This window comes from Oncorhynchus nerka, linkage group LG28, assembly GCF_034236695.1.
Source record: "Oncorhynchus nerka isolate Pitt River linkage group LG28, Oner_Uvic_2.0, whole genome shotgun sequence".
In the NCBI taxonomy this organism is placed as follows: domain Eukaryota; kingdom Metazoa; phylum Chordata; class Actinopteri; order Salmoniformes; family Salmonidae; genus Oncorhynchus; species Oncorhynchus nerka.
The window spans coordinates 22,096,363-22,120,534 of record NC_088423.1 but is presented as its reverse complement, the minus strand read 5'-3'; the positions used below and the strand labels follow the sequence as shown (position 1 = coordinate 22,120,534).

The 24,172-nt window shown below is 42.5% G+C and overlaps 1 protein-coding gene across 1 annotated transcript in view; it reads right to left on the bottom strand.

Moving 5' to 3' along the window:
* Positions 1–24,172, bottom strand: part of abca5 (ATP-binding cassette, sub-family A (ABC1), member 5) — an 88,701-nt gene that overhangs the window by 4,303 nt on the left and 60,226 nt on the right. Inside the window, exons 18-33 of the mRNA XM_029640128.2 lie at positions 22,559–22,760; positions 22,062–22,228; positions 21,657–21,784; positions 20,994–21,131; positions 20,663–20,776; positions 19,957–20,127; positions 17,738–17,851; positions 17,292–17,498; positions 16,999–17,090; positions 13,481–13,604; positions 13,215–13,332; positions 12,372–12,463; positions 9,473–9,648; positions 5,976–6,051; positions 4,970–5,064; positions 3,435–3,554 (exon numbers count right to left, since the gene is read on the bottom strand). Coding sequence (XP_029495988.1) covers positions 3,435–3,554; positions 4,970–5,064; positions 5,976–6,051; positions 9,473–9,648; positions 12,372–12,463; positions 13,215–13,332; positions 13,481–13,604; positions 16,999–17,090; positions 17,292–17,498; positions 17,738–17,851; positions 19,957–20,127; positions 20,663–20,776; positions 20,994–21,131; positions 21,657–21,784; positions 22,062–22,228; positions 22,559–22,760 — 2,134 coding nt within the window. The remainder of the gene's footprint in view (positions 1–3,434; positions 3,555–4,969; positions 5,065–5,975; positions 6,052–9,472; positions 9,649–12,371; positions 12,464–13,214; positions 13,333–13,480; positions 13,605–16,998; positions 17,091–17,291; positions 17,499–17,737; positions 17,852–19,956; positions 20,128–20,662; positions 20,777–20,993; positions 21,132–21,656; positions 21,785–22,061; positions 22,229–22,558; positions 22,761–24,172) is intronic.

Sequence of the window (24,172 nt, the reverse complement as noted above, 5' to 3'; positions counted from 1 at the left end):
TAACAACTAGATAAACCCAATACATCTGAGACACATCATCATCATAACAACTAGATAAACCCAATACATCTGAGACACATCATCATCATAACAACTAGATAAACCCAATACATCTGAGACACATCATCATCATAACAACTAGATAAACCCAATACATGTGAGACACATCATCATCACAACTAGATAAACCTAATACACATGAGACACAGCATCATAACTAGATAAACCCAATACACCTGAGACACATCATCATAACAACTAGATAAACCCAATACACCTGAGACACAGCATCTTAACTAGATAAACCCAATACACCTGAGACACATCATCATCATAACAACTAGATAAACCCAATACACCTGAGACACAGCATCATAACAACTAGATAAACCCAATACACCTGAGACACAGCATCTTAACTAGATAAACCCAATACACCTGAGACACAGCATCATAACAACTAGATAAACCCAATACACCTGAGACACAGCATCTTAACTAGATAAACCCAATACACCTGAGACACATCATCATAACTAGATAAACCCAATACACCTGAGACACAGCATCATAACAACTAGATAAACCCAATACACCTGAAACACATCATCATCATCATAACAACTAGATAAACCCAATACATCTGAGACACATCATCATCATAACAACTAGATAAACCCAATACATCTGAGACACATCATCATCATAACAACTAGATAAACCCAATACATATGAGACACATCATCATCATAACAACTAGATAAACCCAATACATCTGAGACACAGCATCATCATAACAACTAGATAAACCCAATACATATGAGACACATCATCATCATAACAACTAGATAAACCCAATACACCTGAGACACATCATCATCATAACAACTAGATAAACCCAATACACCTGAGACACATCATCATCATCACAACTAGATAAACCCAATACATCTGAGACACATCATCATCATCACAACTAGATAAACCCAATACATCTGAGACACATCATCATCATAACAACTAGATAAACCCAATACATCTGAGACACATCATCATCATAACAACTAGATAAACCCAATACATCTGAGACACATCATCATAACTAGATAAACCCAATACACCTGAAACACATCATCAACTAGATAAACCCAATACACCTGAGACACATCATCATCATAACAACTAGATAAACCCAATACACATGAGACACAGCATCATAACTAGATAAACCCAATACACATGAGACACATCACCATCATAACAACTAGATAAACCCAATACACCTGAGACACATCATCATCATAACAACTAGATAAACCCAATACATCTGAGACACAGCATCTTAACTAGATAAACCCAATACACCTGAGACACATCATCATCATAACAACTAGATAAACCCAATACACCTGAGACACATCATCATCATCACAACTAGATAAACCCAATACATCTGAGACACATCATCATCATCACAACTAGATAAACCCAATACATCTGAGACACATCATCATAACAACTAGATAAACCCAATACACCTGAGACACAGCATCTTAACTAGATAAACCCAATACACCTGAGACACATCATCATAACAACTAGATAAACCCAATACACCTGAGACACATCATCATAACAACTAGATAAACCCAATACATCTGAGACACAGCATCTTAACTAGATAAACCCAATACACCTGAGACACATCATCATCATAACAACTAGATAAACCCAATACACCTGAGACACATCATCATAACAACTAGATAAACCCAATACACCTGAGACACAGCATCTTAACTAGATAAACCCAATACACCTGAGACACATCATCATAACAACTAGATAAACCCAATACACCTGAGACACATCATCATCATCACAACTAGATAAACCCAATACATCTGAGACACAGCATCTTAACTAGATAAACCCAATACACCTGAGACACATCATCATCATAACAACTAGATAAACCCAATACACCTGAGACACATCATCATCATAACAACTAGATAAACCCAATACATCTGAGACACAGCATCTTAACTAGATAAACCCAATACACCTGAGACACATCATCATCATAACAACTAGATAAACCCAATACACCTGAGACACATCATCATCATCACAACTAGATAAACCCAATACATCTGAGACACAGCATCATCATCACAACTAGATAAACCCAATACATCTGAGACACATCATCATAACAACTAGATAAACCCAATACACCTGAGACACAGCATCTTAACTAGATAAACCCAATACACCTGAGACACATCATCATAACAACTAGATAAACCCAATACACCTGAGACACATCAACTAGATAAACCCAATAACAACACATCATCATAACAACTAGATAAACCCAATACACCTGAGACACATCATCATCATCACAACTAGATAAACCCAATACACCTGAGACACATCATCATCATAACAACTAGATAAACCCAATACACCTGAGACACATCATCATCATCACAACTAGATAAACCCAATACATCTGAGACACAGCATCATCATCACAACTAGATAAACCCAATACATCTGAGACACATCATCATCATCACAACTAGATAAACCCAATACACCTGAGACACATCATCATAACAACTAGATAAACCCAATACACCTGAGACACTTCATCATCATAACAACTAGATAAACCCAATACACCTGAGACACAGCATCTTAACTAGATAAACCCAATACACCTGAGACACATCATCATCACAACTAGATAAACCCAATACACCTGAGACACATCATCTTAACTAGATAAACCCAATACACATGAGACACATCATCATAACAACTAGATAAACCCAATACACCTGAGACACTTCATCATCATAACAACTAGATAAACCCAATACACCTGAGACACAGCATCTTAACTAGATAAACCCAATACACCTGAGACACTTCATCATCATAACAACTAGATAAACCCAATACACCTGAGACACAGCATCTTAACTAGATAAATCCAATACACCTGAGACACAGCATAACAACTAGATAAACCCAATACACCTGAGACACATCATCATCATAACAACTAGATAAACCCAATACACCTGAGACACAGCATCACAACTAGATAAACCCAATACACCTGAGACACATCATCATCATAACAACTAGATAAACCCAATACACCTGAGACACATCATCATCATCACAACTAGATAAACCCAATACACCTGAGACACATCATCATAACAACTAATAAACAACTAGATAAACTAGATAAACCAATACATCTGAGACACATCATCATCATCACAACTAGATAAACCCAATACACCTGAGACACATCATCATAACAACTAGATAAACCCAATACACCTGAAACACATCATCATCACAACTAGATAACTCCAATACACCTGAAACACATCCCCAACACTCACCTGAGCTGCCCTGACACCATGATGGCCACGCGGTCACACACAGCCTCAGCCTCCTCCATGTAGTGAGTGGTCAGAATGGCCCCACGCTGGCGGTTCTTAAACGCTGCCCGGATAGCCCTCCTGGAGACAGGATGAACCAGAGGGACAGAAGGACCACAGCTTTAGCACTTTACTGGCTACTTAACAGAGTAGAACAATGAACATCTAAAACTAAAAAACAAACTGAAAACCTTAAACTGAAGTTGACATATACTTTTGGTTATGTAGTGTATGGACACCTGCTCGTCAACCATCTCATTCCAAAATCATGGACATTAATATGGAGTTGGTCCCCCTCCACTCTTCTGGGAAGGCTTTCCACTAGATGTTAGAACATTGCTGCAGGGACTTGCTACCATTCAGACACAAGAGCATTAGCGAGGTGGGACACTGATGTTGGGCTATTAGGCCTGTTGGGTTAGTCGGCGTTCCAATTAATTCCAAAGGTGTTCGATGGGGTCGAGGTCAGGGCTCTGTGCAGGCCAGTCAAGTTCTTCCACACTGATCTTGACAAACATTTTCTATATGAACCTCGCTTTGTGCACGGGGGTATTCTCATGCTGAAACTGGAATGGGCCTTCCTCAAACTGTTGCCACAAAGTTGGAAGCGCAGAATCATCTAGAATGTCATTGTATGCTGGAACTAAGGGGCCTAGCCCGAACCATGGAAAACAGCTCCAGACCATTATTCCCCCCTTTACAGTTGGCACTTTGCATTGGGGCAGGTAGCGTTCTCCTGGCATCTGCCAAACCCAGATTTGTCCATCAGACTGCCAGATGGTGAAGCGTGATTCATCACTCCAGAGAAAGCGTTTCCACTGCTCCAGAGTCCAATGAGCTTTACATCACTCCAGCCGACGCTTGGCATTGCGTATGGTGATCTTAGGCTTGTGTGCGGCTGCTCAGCCATGGAACAACATTTCATGAATTGCTTCCAGAGGCAGTTTGGAACTTGTTAGTGAGTGTTGCAACCGAGGACAGACGATTTTTATGCGCTACAACGCTTCAGCACTCGTGGTCCCATTCTGTGAGCTTGTGTGGCCTACCTCTTTGCAGCTGAGCCGTTGTTGCTCCTAAACGTTTCCACTTCACAATAAGGGCAGCTCTAGCAAGGCAGAAGTTTGACAAACTGACTTGTTGGAAAGGTGGCATCTTATGACGGTGCCACGTTGAAAGTCACTGAGCTAATCCGTAAGGCCATTCTACTGCAAATGTTTGTCTATGGAGATTGCATGGCTGTGTGCTCGATTTTATACACCTGTTAGCAATGGGTGTGGCTGAAATAGCTGAATCCACTGAAGGTGTGTCCACATGCTTTTGTATATATAGTGTACATATACAAATTACACAATGAAACACGATACATTCTGGTTTCTATTGATTGCAGTGTGATTTTGTTGTAATTTTCTCAGCCTTGTACCGCACAACTATTTCTTGTCAACAACATTGTTTTGGTCTGATTGTGCCTGTCCCAGAGAGAGGAGCATGGGTCTCACCACATGCGTTGTTTGGACTTGGGGTCCATCCCTGTAGAAGGCTCGTCCAGCAGAACTATCTGAGGGTTCCCCAACATGCTGAGAGCAAAGCACAACTGAAACACATAAACAGGAAACACAAAGGAATACAGTCAACAACGTGTGGCACAGATACAAATTAAACAGGCAAATGAGAATTAGTGAGGGCAAAAGGATTTGAATGTTTGGGCTAGGCTAAAACACACAAAGAAAACGCAACAATCAAATCAAATGTATTTATAAAGCACTTTTTACATCAGCAGATGTCCCAAAGTGCTTATACAGAAACCCAACCTAAAACTCTAAACAGCAAGCAATGCAGATGTAGAAGCAAGGTTGGCTAGGTAAAACTCCCTAGTAAGTCAGGAAGACACCTAGAGAGGAACCAGGCTCTGAGGGGTTGACAGTCCTCTTCTGGCTTTCCCAAGTGGAGATTATAAGATTGTCCATAAAGGCCAGATCGTTCTTCAAGATGTTCAAACGTTCATAGATGACCAGCAGGGTCAAATAATAATCACAGCGGTTGTAGGGGGTACAACATGTCAGCACCTCAGGAGTAAACGTCAATTGGCTTCTCATAGCTGAGCATTCAGAGATTGAGACAGCAGTCAACATACTTTGACACAGATATACAAATTAAACAAGTGAGCAAAGTAAGGTTTTAGGATTTGGTTAATGTTTATGGGCTAAGCTTGGTGGTTATTTTACACACACACCAGCTAACATTGTAGGGCTGTTTGAGCTGGCAGAGGGACGAAATACTCACCTCATTTCCTCTCTCTATTATCAAACGTCACATTAAATGATGGATGGTACTGCTAGGCCCAAACGGAATCTTTGAAGCAACCCCATTTCAGCTCTCCAAAGGTCTCCCCTGGCAGGCAGTTTCAAACTAAGTCTCCCTTTCCCCAATGTTATGTAAAGTTGTGTGGAGAGTAGACAGAGTGTAAAGTGGAACTCTCTCTTGCTCTCCCTCATTCTGTCTCACCTTCCTCTTGATCCCAGCTGAGAGGTTTTTGGCCTGCTTGTGGAGGTGGCCCTTCAGCTCCAGAGCATTCACCACACTGATAGGAACACAGAGAGAGACAAACACAACGTTCACACAAAGTCCATTCCACAGGAGACCACAGCAAAAAGGTACATAACAGAAAAATAAAGAGGGCCATGTCTAAAAGGTAGGTTAGATAAGACGCAAATGTTATATACATTATTCATTTTTTAGGATTAAAATGAACTCCAGATAAACAATCCAATCAATGCTTAGTTGTCAACAGCATATCTCTGACTACATCAGGCACCACCTGTTACTACCACAAGACAGTTGTCATAAGGGTATTTATATCTATTATGGGGTCCAAACACATTAAGGCACTTACATTACATATAAAAACAGAGAAAACAGGACATCATATAACATTATTACACCACTACATATCTACAATACAAACTGTATAAAACCACCATACAACAATATTATAATGTACGTGTGTGTAGAGTGTGTGTGCTAGCGCTTGTGTGCGTATGTTTGTGTCTGCACCTTTGTGTGTGTCTCTTCACAGTCCCCGCTGTTCCATAAGGTGTATTTTTAGTTTGTTTTTATTATAATTTTTTTATTTACATTTGAAATCTGGACTTGAGCATTGTGAAGAGACCTCTGGTGACATGTCTTGTGGGGTATAAATGGGTGTCTGAGCTGTGTGCTAGTAGTTTAAACAGACAGCTCTGTGAATTCAGCATGTCAACACCTCTTACAGAAACAAATAGTGATGAAGTCAATCTCTCTTCCACTTTGAGCCATGAGAGATTTACATTCATATCATTGTTAGCTCTCCGTTTACTTTAAAGGGCCAGCCGTGCTGCCCTGTTCTGAGCCAATTGTAATTACCCTAAGTCCCTCTTTGTGGCACAGTGGTTAACATCTCTTTTCTGAGTGTACTGCATTTAACCAGCTTCTCAGGCACCATCTCAGTGTGCTTCATTCTATAGCTAGAGGACTCCTGATAGTATCCTTTTTTTGTCTTTATCTATTGATGTCTAGTACTGTCTGTAAGCTAGCTAGGGCCATCTACTTTAAGTGCTCCCTGTCTTCACAGTGACCTACTTGGTGTCTGCTGACTGTTCATAATTTGCAGATAGTTCATGACACATCAATCAGGATGAAGGTACAAGGCCATTTGTGACTTTCTTTGGGTAATAAGTGGCTATATTGGAGGGGGAGTGCTTTCGCTTCTCCTAGGCAATCAGCAATTAGTACAGGGAGGCGTGCTCTCCACCTCTGATAAGCAATTAGCAATTAGTGTTATTTCTTCAGTCTCCCCTGGTTTCTCAGCTGTAGTGTCAGTTAGGTCTCATAACTAAGACCAATGCTGAAACAAAGATGGTTCTGTGGAGTTGTTGGAGGAAGGCTCCACACTCTCACTTGAGTATATCTTACTTAGTTATTTACTTTCTGATTTTGCAGCTTTGTCAAACCTGTGTGTTTTCTATACCTGTTTGCACCTCTCCCTGTAGGATTTACAGATGTTCCCCACAACTTGGTTTCAACCCTCCTAATTTAGTGCACCCTGCACGCACAATCCATGTGGAATTCCTGGTCTCTGGCAGCATTTGGAACTGCCACTGCGGTCAAGAATGCCTAGTTCATCTCAGTCTATGCTGCCCTTCAGTCCCTCGACTTTCTGGCCCTGACAAAGACATGTATCACCCCAGAAAACACTGCTACTCCAGCTACTCTACATCTGACTGTTTCTCTCATAGTCCGAAAGCACCTGGTCTTTGGTGGTGGTGACACAGGTCTACTAATTTCTATTCTCACCTGTCCATCTCCTCTCCCTTCTGCTAAATACTTATCCCGACTCTGCCTCTTCGACTCTACTCCCCTCCCTTTCCGCATCCTATGACCTGCACAGTCCCCTTTCCTCCCGGCCGGCTCGGTCCTCCCCTCCTGCTCCGTGGCTGAGTGATTCATTGTGAGTTTACAAAACAGGGCTGAGAGGAAAATTAAACTTCCAGAGAACCTATCATCCTTTCACTCCCTCCTCTCTACCTTCTCTTCCTCTGTATCGGCTGCTAAAGCCACTTTCAACCACTACATTTCATGCTTCTGCCTCTTACCCTAGGAAACTCCTCCACCTTCTCCCTCCTTAATCCTCTACCCCCTCCTCCCTCTGGACGACTTTGTCAACAACTTTGGGGGGGAAAAAAGATTGACGACATCTGCTACTCCTTCACTCAGCCTATTGAGTCCACTGGTCTCACTCAGAACTACCCTACACCTTGACCTCTTTATCCCCTTTTCCAGATGACGTCTGGCCACTGGACAACCTGCCTGCTCGACCCCAGACCATCTTGGAGACCTTCTCCCATCAACTTATCCCTGACCACTCAAGAAACCAACACTCGACTCATCTGACGTCAAACTATAGACCTGTAGCCTTTTCAAAACACCTGAGTGTGCTGTCTATGATCAACTTTATCGGTATAGCTCTCTATGATCTTGACCCTAACTAGTCAGGCTTCAAGATGGGTCACCAAACCGTGACTGCTCTTCTGTGTCAGAGGCTCTCTGCACTGCCAAAGCTGACTCTCTCCTCTGTTCTCATCCTCCTAGATCTATCCACTGCCTTTGACACCATGAACCATCAGATCCTCCTCTTCACTCTCAGGGCCGGGCATCTCGGGCTCTGCACACTCTTGGATTGCATCCTACCTGGCAGGCCGCTCCTACCAGATGACATGGAGAGGATCTGTGTCGGACACAGATTTACTGGTGTCCCCCAGCGCTCGGTTCTAGGGCCTCTATACACCGAGTCACTCGGCTCCGTCATATCCTCACATGGTCTCTCCTATCATTGCTCTGCAGATGACACACAACTACTTTCCCTTCTGACACCCAGGTGCCCAGCCCACCACCTCAAGCTCAATAAGACATAACTGCTCTTCCCCTGGGGGAAGGCCTGCCCGCTCAAAGACATCTCCATCATGGTTGACAACTCCAGTGTCGCCCTCCCAGAGTGCGAAGAACCTTGGCGTGACACTATTGTTCTCTGCAAACATCAAAGCAGTGACCCGCTCTTGCAGGTTCATGCTCTACAACACCTGTAGAGTACAACCCTATAATACACAGGAAGTGGTGAAGGTCAATCCAGGCACTTGTCATCTCCGGTCTGGACCACTGCAACTTGCTGTTGGCTGGGTTCCCCGCTTGTGCCATCAAACCCCTGAAACTTATCCAGAACGCGGCCGCCTGCCTGGTTTTCAAGTTCTCCTATATCACCCCGTTCCTCCTCACGATCCACTGGCTTCTAGTCGAAGCTCCCATCCACTACAAGACCATGGTGCTTACCTACGGAACAGCAACTGCCCCCACCCACCACACTTTCGTTGCATGTGATGTGGTTGTCCTTCCTAGTTAACATGAATGCAGTCACACTGGAAAAGAGCATCTGCTAAATGACAAGTGTTAACATGTTAGTGGATAGGTACCGTGTGATGATGCCAGGGACGTCCTGTCCGCGGAGGCCCTTGATGGCAGCGTAGATCTCCAGGTGTTCCTCCAGGGTGATGCGGGGCCACAAAGGGCTGACCTGGGGACAGTAGCCTATATGCTCCAGGGGGTTGTCTACTGGACGGAACTCTGTACTGTAGTCCCCCATCAGGACCTGAGGCAAGAAAAACAGACTGTTATATTCAATCAGATTGGACCTTAAAAGCAGCTGTTTTTTGTCTCAATATTAAACCATTTCTGGGCAATAATTAAGTACCTTTCATTTGCGATTGTTTAATACAATTTTGATTGAAAACCAACCTTAGCAAAGAGCAATTTCTCAAGCAAGAATTGTGTTAGGACTGGACAGCATCCTAATTTTGACTGTGTATTGTTTCCACTGAGGTTAGAATAATACTAAGTATTCAGACCCCTTTCATCACATTGAAAGCCTTATTCTAAAATTGATTAAAAGAAATCTCAACCTACACGATACCGCTTAATGACAAAGCAAAAATAGGTTTGTAGAATTGTTTGCAAATAAACATTTACATGACTTGAGCTCAGGTGTATCCTGTTCCATTGATGTTTCTACAACTTCATTGGACATGATCTGGAAAGTTACTATACAAGGTCCCACAGTTGACGGTGCATGTCAGAGCAAAAACCAAGCCATGAGTTTGTCAAGGCACCAAAACATTTCTGCAGCAATGAAGGTGCACAATAACAGTGGCCTCCATTCTTAAATGGAAGAAGTTTGGAACCACCTAGACTCATCTTAAACTGAGCAATCGGGAGAGAAGCACCTTGGTCGGGGAGTTGACCAAGAACCCCAGAGTTCCTCTGTGGAGATGGGACAACCATCTCTGCAGTACTCAACCAATCAGGCCTTTATGGTAGAATGGACAGACGAAAGCCACTCCTCAGTAAAAGGCGCTTGGAGTTTGCCAAAAGGCACCTGAAGGACTCAGACCATGAGAAACTAGATTCTCTGGTCAGATGAAACCAAGATTGAACTCTTTGGCTTGACAGCAAAGTGTCACATCTGGAGGAAACCTGGCACCATCCCTACGGTGAAGCATGCTGGTAGGGCTGGGCGATATATAGATCGTGTGACGATAGAGCATAATATTTTATTGTTGCAAATCACTCTTTACGGCAATATTTTTTGTCAATTGGAAAACGCTTAGCGTTGTTCCACACGGGGAAATTTTCAACACAAACAAACACGGAGGAGATGAAACGTGACATGGAGCTCGTACCTAAAAGGGCTACTTCGGTCACATGGACGTGGTTTGGGTATGAAAAGTCTGACACGGACCAGAAAACCGTCCTCTGCAAAATATGCCTCAGGCCGGTTCTCGACAACGGGCTCAAACACCACCAACACAAGAATCGCGTGAAACAGTACAGAGAGAGTCTACGGATGAGATCCCAAAAAGTACGGTCGAGTGCTCAAAACAAACCCCCGACTCAGACCACGAAGATGGGAGTTTACATCTGCAAAGACATGGCCCCAATTTACACGGTTGAGAAATGGGGGTTTTCGTGAGTTGGTGTTAACACTTGACCCAAGGTACCATATGCAAATTGATGTGACACGTATTAATGCAAAACATGCAAGCCCCAAAAAATATTTTTAAGAATAAAAATATGTAATAAGAAATAGGCCTTTACATGTGGTCATTTTATATAAAATGTGCTATTTCAGGATATGAGATTTTGACCATATTGCCCAGCCCTACATGGTGGTGGCAGCATCAAGACCCTAAGCCCCTAGCCAAGACAACGCAGGAGTGGCTTCGGGACAAGTCTCTGAATGTCCTTGAGTGGCCCAGACAGAGCCCGGACTTGAACCCGATTTGAACATCTTTGGAGAGACCTGAAAATAGCTGTGCAGCGACACTCCCCATACAACCTGACAGAACCTGGGAGAAACCGAGTAAAGGGTCTGAATACTTACGCATATGTAATCGTTTTATTTGCAAAACTGTATTAAAATATTTTTTTCCTTTGTCATGGGGTATTGTGTAGATTGAGGAAAAAACATTCATACATTTTAGAATAAGGCTAACGTAATAAAATGTGGAAAAAGTCAAGTAAAATCAAGTTTTTGACTGCACTGGGGCTTTAAGGCTAAACCTCACATTAGACCAACCATCTTTCCTGTAGTTGTGCGCATACTAAACGATGGTGGCACAGACGGGGGTCACACTACAAGATTCTTCACTTGGTCTTGAGGACTGCCAATACCACGGTGTCGCACGAAAACAATGATGGGATTAGATTTAACGTAGCTACAACAAGCTGTGGCTCAAAGCAGTCCTAAATGTTTTCAGTCAGACATTCACGCTTGCCATTCAGTGTTGAAATATCTAGCCAACAATTTGAAATTAATAAGATTGATTGTGAACTTCAGAGCTGTAACAATTTGACACTTGGCTTTGATTTAAAGGCAAGTACAAATGCATACTAGCAGTAGTCATCGCTCCTTCTCGAGTCTACACATTATGGGTGACGTGAAACAACGTGCTCTCATTGGCTATTGCTCATCACCGTTCTCAAAACTTGTCGTTGCACATCTCACACAACGAGAATTGTTTGAAAATATCGTGACGTCTGGGACTGCTCAAAGATTGATCGTTAGCCCTCAGATTGAGTCTCTGACCCACTCCCATTCAACATGCGTTGGTTACTGCCGCGCACCCAAAGTAGGCATGGGGATTTTGTCTCTGATCTCAAACTTGTCTGCGACAGCTAAATCGGGACCAAAAATGTGTAATGTACACCCAGCTTAAAAGGCATTTTCAATTTAAATGACGTTTAAGTCCAGGAAACTGGCCCTAAAAATTCCATATAGGATCCAGTCAAAAGACAGACAGGATGAATGGTATGTACCTGTCCAGCGGTTGGGACTGTGTCTCCAGACAACATATGCATGATGGTGCTTTTCCCTGCTCCGTTGGGCCCCAGCAGTCCAAGCACCTCACCTGAACACACATACAGTTGATATACTGGTTATCTGTTATGAGACCATTGACATTGTTCAAAAACCCAAGCCTCACAGTGCAGACCTCAGGGATTTCTCTGCCATTAATATCCTTGGACGGGTTGCTTAAATACAAACAATGTCAAATATATATAGATTTTTTTTGAACTAACACCAAAATAAAAAATAGACAGTCAGGGAGAATAGAAAAATCCCAAAACAATTCATTTAGCAGTGTATATTTTGTTATGTTTGGGCAAAAGAACACAGCATTAGCCATGGCAAAATGCATAGAATTGCAGGAAATCTGCTTTAAAACAAAAATAATAGCGGCTGCATGGAAAGTGTAGAATTGGGGGAAAATGGCTTGTCTATAATTTCCTGACACCGCCAAGATTGGGGCCACTAATTGTATTTTTTTTACTGTGCAGGCAGAACAACTGCGCCCCTGCCACATCCCTTACCACGTCCACCACCTAAGCCTAATTTAAATCCAGTTGAGGCTGCTGAGGGGAGGACGGCTTATAATAATGGCTGGAATGAAGTACATGGAAACCATATGTTCGATACCATTCTATTTATTCCGGTCCATCCATTACTACGAGCCGTCCTCCCTTCAGCAGCCTCCATTGCCCTGGACATAAATCATTGCATTCATAACGTCATGTGATAAATGTCAAGCAATGGAATTGTTTAGTGCTTGACTGATCAAATGTACAGTTTACAGTTGGAGAGTAGTAAGCTCGGCTGACCTTTGCGTACACAGAAGGAGATGTTCTTGGTGGCTACCGTCCTCCTCTTCTTGAGAGAGATTCCTTCCCTTGGACATTTATACTGCTTCCTCAAGTTACTCACAACCACTACTGGTTTCTGAAGGGGGGGGCACAAGAAAAATATTATTAGATGACAGTTAATAGATCTGAGGAAACCGTCAAAACATGGCAAATCCCCTTTCAAAGATGGGACTAGTCTTCCACAGAGATCAAGGTGTGAATAAAAAAGCACTTAACACACACACCTCCTCACAGCACTGGCAGGTGAGGGCCTCCTTCACCCGAGCCTTTTCCATCTGAACATCTTCATCCTCGTTGATCCCCTCCTCTGGGTTACGTTCCACTTTAGCCTTAGTATTGGAAGAGATCCTTCAGGAGAAAGAATGGTAATATTCAGTTTCATAGTCTCACGTTACCATACTTTCAAGTCTCATTCAAATCAAGGAACATTGGAATCGAAGCTAGGTGGAGTATTATGACGACTTAAAGATCCAATGCCGCCATTGTTATCTCAATATCAAGTACCACACTGGGATTGTTTTCAATTGAAAAGGTCAGAAAGAAACAAAAACAATTATTTCTTTTTACTGTTTGTTTTTTCATTTAAAAAATATGTTTTTATTTGTCATTTTTTGGTTGGGGGGTTTACAGGTACAATATTGATGTGCATTTACACACTTTTAGTTTATACTACACTGCCCTTCTACAGTAAAAGAAAAAAATCATATTAACCACACAGCATTTTGTAATAAAATTGGTAGGTAAAGAAAAGACAAAAAAAAAGAAAAGAGGTGGGCCTCCAGAAGTCTCAAGTTTTGAGGGAGCATGCAATTGGCATGCTAACTACAGGAATGTCCACCAGAGCTGTTGGCAGAGAATTTAGTGTTAATTTCTTTAGAAAAAGCCACCTCCAACATCATTTTAGAGAATTTGGCAGTACGTCCAACACTGCAGACCACATGTAAGCACGACAGCCCAAGACCTCTGCAGACCCCTTGACTTTTTCCACATTTTGTTACGTTACAGCCCTATTCTAAAACGGATTAGATAAAAACAATTCCTCAGTAATCTACACACAATACCCAATAATGACAAAGCGAAAACAGGTTTTTAGAATTTGTTTTTAGAAACCTTTACATAAGTGTTCATACCCTTTGCTATGAGACTGGAAATTGAGCTCAGGTGCATCCTGTTCCATTGATCATCCTTGAGATGTTTCTACAACTTTATTGAAGTCCACCTGTGGTAAATTCCATTGATTGGACATGATTTGGAAAGGCACAACTGTCTATATAAGGTCCCACAGTTGACAGTGCATGTCAGAGCAAAAACAAAGTGGAATTGTCCGTAGAGCTCCGAGACAGTATTGTGTCGAGGCACAGATCTGGGGAAGTGTACCAAAACATTTCTGCAACATTGAAGGTCCCCGAGAACAAAGTGGCCTCCATCATTCTTAAATAGAATAAGTTTGAAACCGCCAAGACTCTTCCTAGAGCTGGCCGCGCTGCCTAACTGAGCAATCGGGGGAGAAGCGCCTTGGTCAGGGAGGTGACCAGGAACCCGATGGTCACTCTGACAGAGTTCCTCTGTGGAGATGGGAGAACCTTCCAGAAGGACAACCATCTCTGCAGCACTCCACCAATCACGCCTTTATGGTGGAGTGGCCAGACGGAAGCCACTCCTCAGTAAAAGGCACATGACAACCCGCTTGGTGTTTGCAAAAACGGCACCATCAGAGCATGAAAAACAAGATTCTCTGGTCTGATGAAACTAAGATTGAACTTTCTAGTCTGAATGCCAAGCGTCATGTCTAGAGGAAACCTGACACCAAATATATTTAGATTTGTTTAACACGTTTTTGGTTACTACATGATTCCATATGTGTTATGTCATCGTTTTGATGTCTTCACTATTATTCTACAATGTAGAAAATAGTAAAAAAATAAAGAAAAACCATGGAATGAGTAGGTGTGTCTAAACTTTGGACTGGTACTGTATATGGAATTGCTTTAAGAAGGTCACACCAAGTATCATTTAGTTATTTGATATTGAATTTTAAGACACCTTGAAGTATAAAAATATATATATAATAATTATGAAAAAATGTTTTGGGCCTTACTGCTATTAGCCAATACAAATGCATTGAATAACAGACTATCTACATGGACAGTTCCCCCAAAATATAAAAAGGACGTTTGTTCTGAAGTGTCTCTAGAGAGACACGTATATCTTGAGATATAAGAAAGATCAGGAAACATTTATTATTATTATTATTATTTTTAAACGTATTTAAAACCTTATTTTTTGTCATTAAACAGTCTCCATATATACTTCCATTCATTTTTTTCAACTGGTACCAGGGGACCTTCAGACAAGTCTTGTGAGGCCTGTGGGTGTTCTAAAGAACTGTTTGGGTCAAAGGTCCATTTGATACTCATGGTGGCAGAGGAGCTTTCGACATTGTGTCAGAGACAATTACGCTATGCATTTGTCTCTCTCGCTGTAATTCAAATGATCTCTCCCATGCACTCTCCCTTTCTTTCTCTCTTCTCTCTCCCTTCCCCCTAGTCTGGGTTGAGAAGGACAGGGAACTGGGTGTGAACTCCAACACAGTGTCGGTTTGGGTCAAAGGTCCATTTGATACTTGTGGTGGCAGAGGAGACAGTTACTCAATGTATGTGTGTCTCACTCCCTCCCCCTCTCAGTCTGGGATTGTTCCTGGTCTTCCTAGCTGCTGTGCTAGTATTGTCTCTGGCTACGGGGAACATCCAGATCCACGCTCCAGAACTCATCAAGGCAAAGGGTGGCTATTTGAAGAATCTCAAATATAAAATATATGTTGATTTGTTTAACATAACACACTTTGGTTACTACATGATTCCATATGTATTATTTCATAGTTTTGATGTCTTCACTATTATTCTACAATGTAGAAAATAGTAATAATAAAGAACAACCCTTGAATGAGTAGGTGTGTCCAAACTTTTAACCGGTAGTGTACATTGTCTAGATAAAGTTTGATATTATCTGAGTATAATGAGATGGCATGACCTGTAGAATTGAGAGATATGATTGTAATTTCTTTTGATTGTTGAAGTCTCTGGGCCAGGGCCTCCATAGACAATAAAAATAGCTGAGGTGAGATGGGATCACCTTGCCTGCTACTTATTCTGACCAGAACAGAGCAGGTATTGCCTGTTATTACTATGGCTGAGGTATTGGCACATAGTATTTTAATAATATTTTCCAAAACCGACCAAAGATAACCATTTAGTCTATCAAAAGCTTTTTTATGCGTCGAGAGATATAACTGCCCAATGAGCTTTGGTTTCTGATGAGCATGTAAGATACTGTAAGTAATAGACGACGGCGGCTATCTGAGGATGTACCAATTTGGGTAAGTAGGTTTTGAGACAGGACAACAGGATTTTACAAAATGGTTTAATATCTGTTTTTTTTTCATCAAAGATAGGGGGTGATAGTGAGAGCAATGGGCGGCTTCCTTATCTTTTTTTACATTTATTTTTTATAAAATAAAAATTAGCGCTGTATTTATATCCCTTCCAAGTAAACCTTTGTGACCAGTTGTGTTAATAATTTCCGCTAGTTTGTACAAATGGTTTTCTATTCTACTGTATGCGAGTCCTTTTCGACTGCACTGGGACTTTAACAACATTTTTATCAACATACTCCCCCTATCCATTGACCACCACCTCTTCCCTCTGAGTAGCCCTGCCCCTCTTCTTCTTCTCTCATCCCTTACCTGCAGAACTGGTCATTCTTCATGGTCCTCCCTCCGTAGCGGATCTCCAACCAGCGCAGCATGAACAGCAGCAGGATGCACTGCAGATAGGGCTGGGGAGAAACAATGTGTGTGATGTGCTGTATGTCTGTCTACAAAAAATATTGATATGCTAGCATGTATGAAACAGAAATAATTTCCTACCAGACACAAAGTAAGCAACAACAACAAACCCAATCCATGTTAGACCTCAACATCTCCGTACTCTGACTCCTATTCCTACTATAATGTCCAGGGCATTTCCTGCTACTTACAGATAGGACAGCTATGAGCAGGTTCTTCCAGAGGAAGTCCTCTTCATAGAGGGAGGGCAGGAAGGTGGCCTTGGTGATAGAATTAAGGCAGCCCATTAAGGGGTAGAGAGGGTTGAAGAAACATAGTGTATTGTGGAGGATCCTCGTCAGCCCGGGGTTGTCGTTCACAAATGACAGCTGGACGATGGAGGCAGACACCACACACACCTAGTATGCAACAGAACGACACACACACACAAAATAACCAAACAAAGTAATATAGCTGCTCCCACATTGACACAAATCATTAATCTACTTATATTGTTTTTCACTATAGATGAAACGTCATAATAAAAACAAACGATTTTGTTAATATTGTAAGAATGTTGCGTGAACGTTGTAATGTTGTGTGTGAACGTTATATAAATGTTGTGTGACAGGGAGGGAGGGAAGGTTGTTGTTCTCACCATCATGGAGACCACAGAGAAGAAGTCTCTGTTACTCTGGACGCGTGTGAACATGAAAGACACCACATAGGCGAACAGGATCATAGCTGGACCAAAACCTATCAGACACAGGATCTATAGAAAATAAGATGGAGAGAGAGTCAGTCTGAGGGAGTGTACAGTGGCATGAAAAAGTATGTGAACCCTTTGGAATTACCTGGATTTCTGCATAAATTGGTCATAAAATTTTATCTGCTCTTCATCTAAGTCACAACAATAGACAAACAGTCTGCTTAAACTAATAACACACAATTATACGTTTTCATGTCTTTATTGAACACACCATGTAAACATTCACAGTGCAGGGTGGAAAAAGTATGTGAACCTTTAGATTGAATAACTGGTTGACCATCCTTCGGCAGTGTTAGCTATTTATGTTATTCTTCAATAACACAAACTCCAAAGCAAATCAGGGGGAGAAAAACAGGTTTATTTGAAAAGGACAAATCAGGATGTTATGCTGGTAGGTAGATGTTCAGTCTCCCCTCTCCTCAGCTTTTCTCCACCGAACAAAGGAACAGGCTGCCATTTATAACCCCCCACCCTAACCTGGGGTTGACTAAGTCATTGCAGTACAACTTGGCCAATGGCCAGTAACAAGTATCCTGCCCCCGACTCAATGTACAGACTAATGAAAACGTGGCACACGTCGCTCTGAGTTCAGGAGTGACATTCCACAGATTCTAAACAGATGTTGAACTGAAACCCAACTCCTATTTACAATTTGCTATTAGTATTCTAGTACTCTCGTCCTCTGCGTTGTGTATTTATCTTCAAAATATTCTTAAAGCAGCAATAACCTCAAACCAAAGTTTTCTGTTGTTGCGGTTTAGACCTGCAAAAACACTCAGGAGGAATTTTACAAAACCGTTTCAGTTCAGCAATTTTCTTTGGATGTCTGGTGTGAACTGCTCTCTTGAGGTCATGCCACAGCATCTCAATCGGGTTGAGGTCAGGACTCTGACTGGGCCACCCCAGAAGTCATATTTTCTTCTGTTGAATCCATTCTGTTGTTGATTTACTTCTGTGTTTTGCGTCATTGTCCTGTTGCACAACCCAACTTCTGTTGAGCTTCAATTGGTGGACAGATAGCCTAACATTCTCCTGCAAAATGTCTTGATAAACTTGGGAATTCATTTTTCCTGTTGATGATAGCAAGCTGTCCAGGCCTCGAGGCAGCAAAACAGCCAAAACCACGATGCTCCCTCCACCATACTTTAGGGTTGGGATGAGGTTTTAATGTTGGTGTGTCTTTTTTTCTCTCTCTTCCAAACAACTCAACTGTAGTTTCATCTGTTCACAACATATTTTGCCAGTAGCGCTGTGGAACATCCAGGTGCTCTTTCGCAAACTTTAGACGAGCAGCAATGTTTTTTTTTGGACAGCAGTGGCTTCTTCTGTGGTGTCCTCCCACAAACACCATTCTTGTTTAGTGTTTTACGCATCGTAGACTCGTCAACAGAGATGTTAGAATGTTCCAGAGATTTCTCTATGTCTTTAGCTGACACTCTAGGATTATTCTTAACCTCACTGAGCATTCCATCTTTGCAGGACGGCCACTCCTAGGGAGAGTAGCAACAGTGCTGAACTTTCTCTATTTATAGACACTGTCTTACTGATGAACATCAAGGCTTTTAGAGATACTTTCGTAACCCTTTCCAGCTTCATGCAAGTAAACAATTCCTAATCGTAGGTCTTCTGAGATCTCTTTTGTTCGAGGCATGGTTCACAACAGACAATGCTTCTTGACAATAGCAAACTCAAATTATGTGAGAGTTTTTTATAGGGCAGGGCAGCTCTAACCAACATCTCCAATCTTGTCTCATTGATTAGACTCCAGGGTAGCTGACTCCTGACTCCAATTAGCTTTTGGAGAAGTGATTAGCCTAGGGGTTCACATACTTTTCCCAACCTACACTGTGAATGTTTAAACGCTATATTCAATATAGACAAGAAAAATACAACAATTTGTGTGTTATTAGTTCAAGCACACTGTGTTTGTCCATTGCTGTGACTTAGATAAAGATCAGATCAAATTGTATGACCAATTTATGCAGTAATCCAGGTAATTCCAAAATGTTCACATACTTTTTCTTTCCACTGTATGTGTGTGTTGTTTCTGACTGACCACGGAAATGTGCATGTGTACTGTACTAGACACGCGAGTCTAACTAACTGACCACTGCGGTGACGTTGCTAGAGGTAAGCAGGTTGGCAGTATGGAAGGAGAAGAGGATGCTGGTCATGGTGGTCAGTATGAGGTAGTAGAAGGGGATGTCCACTGCAGCCTGACCACACCAGTACGCAGACGGGACCAGGCCAGAGATACGCAGCGTTGAACGGCACTTTATCTAGGATTGAGAAGAGAAAGGAAAGAGTTATCAGTCAATATGGAAAGCACACCAAATGCATGTTTTTGAATGTAGATCACAAAAGGAGTGCCTTTTTTGTTGTATTGTAGGCTTTCAGTTTCACCGCTATTGTTGTTCAATCAATCACCAATGAGGTCATTTCTGAATCGGGAGAAAACTGAAAGCTCCAGACAGCTCTGCATTAGAGCAGTCCCAGACAGTATTCATGGAAAGTCTACTATTCTGTGAATCGACTGCTTAGTGCTTACCCTCCCCATCTCAGGTGAATCGACTGCTTAGTGCTTACCCTCTCCGTCTCGGGTGAATCAACTGGTTAGTGCTTACCCTCTCAATCTTGGGTGAATCGACTGGTTAGTGCTTACCCTCTCCGTCTCGGGTGAATCGACTGGTTAGTGCTTACCCTCTCCGTTTCGGGTGAATCGACTGGTTAGTGCTTACCCTCACCGTCTCGGGTGAATCGACTGGTTAATGCTTACCCTCTCTGTCTCGGGTGAATCGACCGCTTAGTGCTTACCTCTCTGTCTCGGGTGTGGTCCATGGCGAAGTAGGCAGGCATGCCTGCAGCTAGCATCCCCAGTATGATAGCCTCAATGTAGACCAGAGCATATGACGTGGCGTCGGGAATTTGCTAAGGAGAAGAACATAGGGAACGTAAAATTATTGTAGCATGACGCTCACTCTTTCAGGCACCTTTTGTTAATTCGATAGATACATGGATAAATACTTTATTGCTTGTGTATGTCTGTAACAAGTTTTAGATAGAATATAACTATTGCTGTACGTGCTATTCTAACGAAACCATCACGGTGTTATTCCAATCATTAGTTTTATTGGACTTGACTTACATAGTCGAAGGGCTTGGTCCAGGTGTGGATGCGTTGTGTGCCGTTGAGACCTCTTAGGATGGCGTTACTGAGGACGTTGACTGTCATGGGCAAAGAGTGGACGGTAGTACTGTTGAATGCTACACTGTATCTGAAACCCTGCAAAGCGGAGAAAGAAAAAAGTGTCTGTTGTCAATGGTTGTCTGTGTGTGTGTGTGTGTGCGCAGGCGTGCTTGCGTAAAGCTTTGCTTAACTGAAACCCTATAACCAGACAGAAGAGTCAATCAAGGACTGGGCATTTAAAGTGGCATTAGTGGCCTCTCTATGTCTTCTGATCTTATGCCCCAATTATTGGCAAAAGAGCTGATTTGATTTTGATTGGTCAAAATAGTCAGAGGGGGGGAAATCAGAATTGGGCTGCCTGTGTAGACACATCCTATGTGGCTCTGCGCCATAGACAGACAGCCAGGGTAAACGTGAACCACTCTACTGAAGCACCCTACTACCAATTAGGGCACTTGCTGCATAACTAGCCTCAGCCTAAGAGCACTCCATATAGCATCTAATTTAGAACCATCCACATCATGCATATAATCAGAGGGTAAACCGCCCACACACATACACACTCACAGAGAGAAAGAAAGAATGTCACCCTTCTGTAGAAGAGGGGTTATAATTTTTCACCTTGTTGGATCCGGTGACGTTGATGGCTGCACTGTGAGGAGCACAGGACATGTAGTCTGTGTTCTTCATCATCTCCACCTTGATGTCCTGAGATTCCAGGTTACGGATGAAGTCGGAGATATCCGAGCCTGCACAGAGAAACAGACCACAGTTTTTTGTGTGTGTTTCTAACCAGAGTGTTTCTACTCTCGTATTCAGCCATTCAAATTCTGTGAACAGATGCTGCTAGGAACTACTGCTTGGGAAGAGCTAGATAGAGAACAAATTATTTCAGACTGTAGTGATGGGAGGAGAACACAGTATTCAAGAGTATCAGTTCACAGTATAGAAGAGAGTATGGACTAACCTGATGAGTTCTGGACCAGTAGACTGGTGGTGTATTTCCTGACTGATTGGCTGACGTACCTGATGAGTTCTGGACCAGTAGACTGGTGGTGTATTTCCGGGGAGCCTGGTTCGGTCTCAGCAGGTAGATGGGGAGAAACTGCCGTTCTGGAGCGTGGATCTGGATGTTCCCCGTAGCCAGAGACAATACAAGCACAGCAGCTAGGAAGACCAGGAACAATGCCAGACTGAGAGGGGGAGGGAGTGAGACACACACAAATACATTGGGTAACTGTCTCCCCTGCCACCACATGTATCAAATGGACCTTTGACCCACACTGACACTGTGTTGGGGTTCACACTCACACCCAGAACAGTTCCCTGTCCTTCTCAACCGAGACTAGCCCATGTAGCCAAAGGCCTTCCTCTCGCTCTACATGTTGAGCATGTGGGGAGGGAACTGCTTACCTCCCTATTATCTTGCCTATAGCCTTAGTACAACAACACAGTGTATAAGGTCAATAACGTCATATTAGGTTAGGTAATAGAGAGGTAAGCAGTTCCCTCCCCAGACTCACGTGTAGACAAAGGCCTTCCTCTCTCTCTGCATGTTGAGCATGTGTAGCCAGGCCACGGTGCTGAACTGCTGTCTCCACAGAGCATGGCCCTGGACCGCCTCTGGCTTGCTGTCAGAGAAGGTCAGTAGTCTTTGGTCAGTGTCGTCCAGAGAGGATGCATCACCCTCATCCTCAACCTGCTCCTGGTTGAACACACTGTAGTCTGGAGACGGGAGGGGTGGGAGAGAGGAATATGTTATTAGGCTACTCAACAGGGTTGTACTTTTCGGGCTCACTGTTTAAAATGTTTTTGAAGGGCCTCCCGGGTGGCGCAGTGGTTAAGGGTGCTGTACTGCAGCGCCAGCTGTGCCACCAGAGACTCTGGGTTCGCGCCCAGGCTCTGTCGTAACCGGCCGTGACCGGGAGGTCCGTGGGGCGACGCACATTTGGCCTAGCGTCGTCCGGGTTAGGGAGGGGTTGGCCGGTAGGGATATCCTTGTCTAATCGCACACCAGCGACTCCTGTGGCGGGCTGGGCGCAGTGCGTGCTAACCAAGGTTGCCAAGGTTGTTATCGGAGGACGCATGACTTTCAACCTTCGTCTCTCCTGAGCCCGTAAGGGAGTTGTAGCGATGAGACAAGATAGTAGCTACTAAACAATTGGATACCACGAAATTGGGGAGAAAACGGGGTAAAATTAAAAAATAATAATAATTTGTTTTTGAACAGAAAACGAAAAATTATATTTCTAATTGGACAAGTCATCTCCCTGTTTGTCAGTTTTCTTCAGTTCGGTTCCTAATGAATACGACCTAGTAACATAGTTGTCAGGAGATTGCATCTTATGATCACATGTGAAGTTAATGTGATAACATGTGCGAACATAAAACTACACGTGACAACATGTGAAATAAATGTGACATGGGATTCAAAATGTAAATGTCAGAATATGAAATTACGCGTGACAACATTTGAGCACATGTGAAAGCTGAGATGTCCAATATCATTTAGAATACTACTTTAAAATGAATAGTTGATGTTAATGGACAGTATGCGGCTGTATGCTGATTTACTTGGGACTCAATCTCACTTGGGATTTGAACTCACAACATCTTTGGTTGCTAGCTACCGGATGTTGCTGCTGCACCACCAGATCTATGGGCATAATGGAGATTGGCTATATATTTATTGCCAAGAATACGTTTGCAATTTGTCTAAAGTTGCAGTAAAAATAAAGTAAAAACGTACAATTTCTTATTTCTATAAACATGACAGTATACTACTATATTCTGATTTCAATTACTGTAAAATATAATTTTGTACTGTGAACAATGCGTTCTACAGACTAATTGGCAATAATTGGCCATTTCTGCACTTTGCTAAAAGCTGCACAGTATCAAGTAACGTAAGTGTAAAACTAGCAGTGCTCAATGACACTTAAGAGAATATACAAAAATTATTTGAGGATTTGAATGTGCAACCCCTTTGTTGGGAGTGCAACAATGTTTCTGCAGTGCTCGAACATACGGTATATTAAAACACTCAAAAAACAAGGGTATGGTTAGTGTAGTGTTGTTCCCCGGGGAAGAAAAAGGTCAAAGATACACTTCACAGCTATACATACTGTAAACTCACA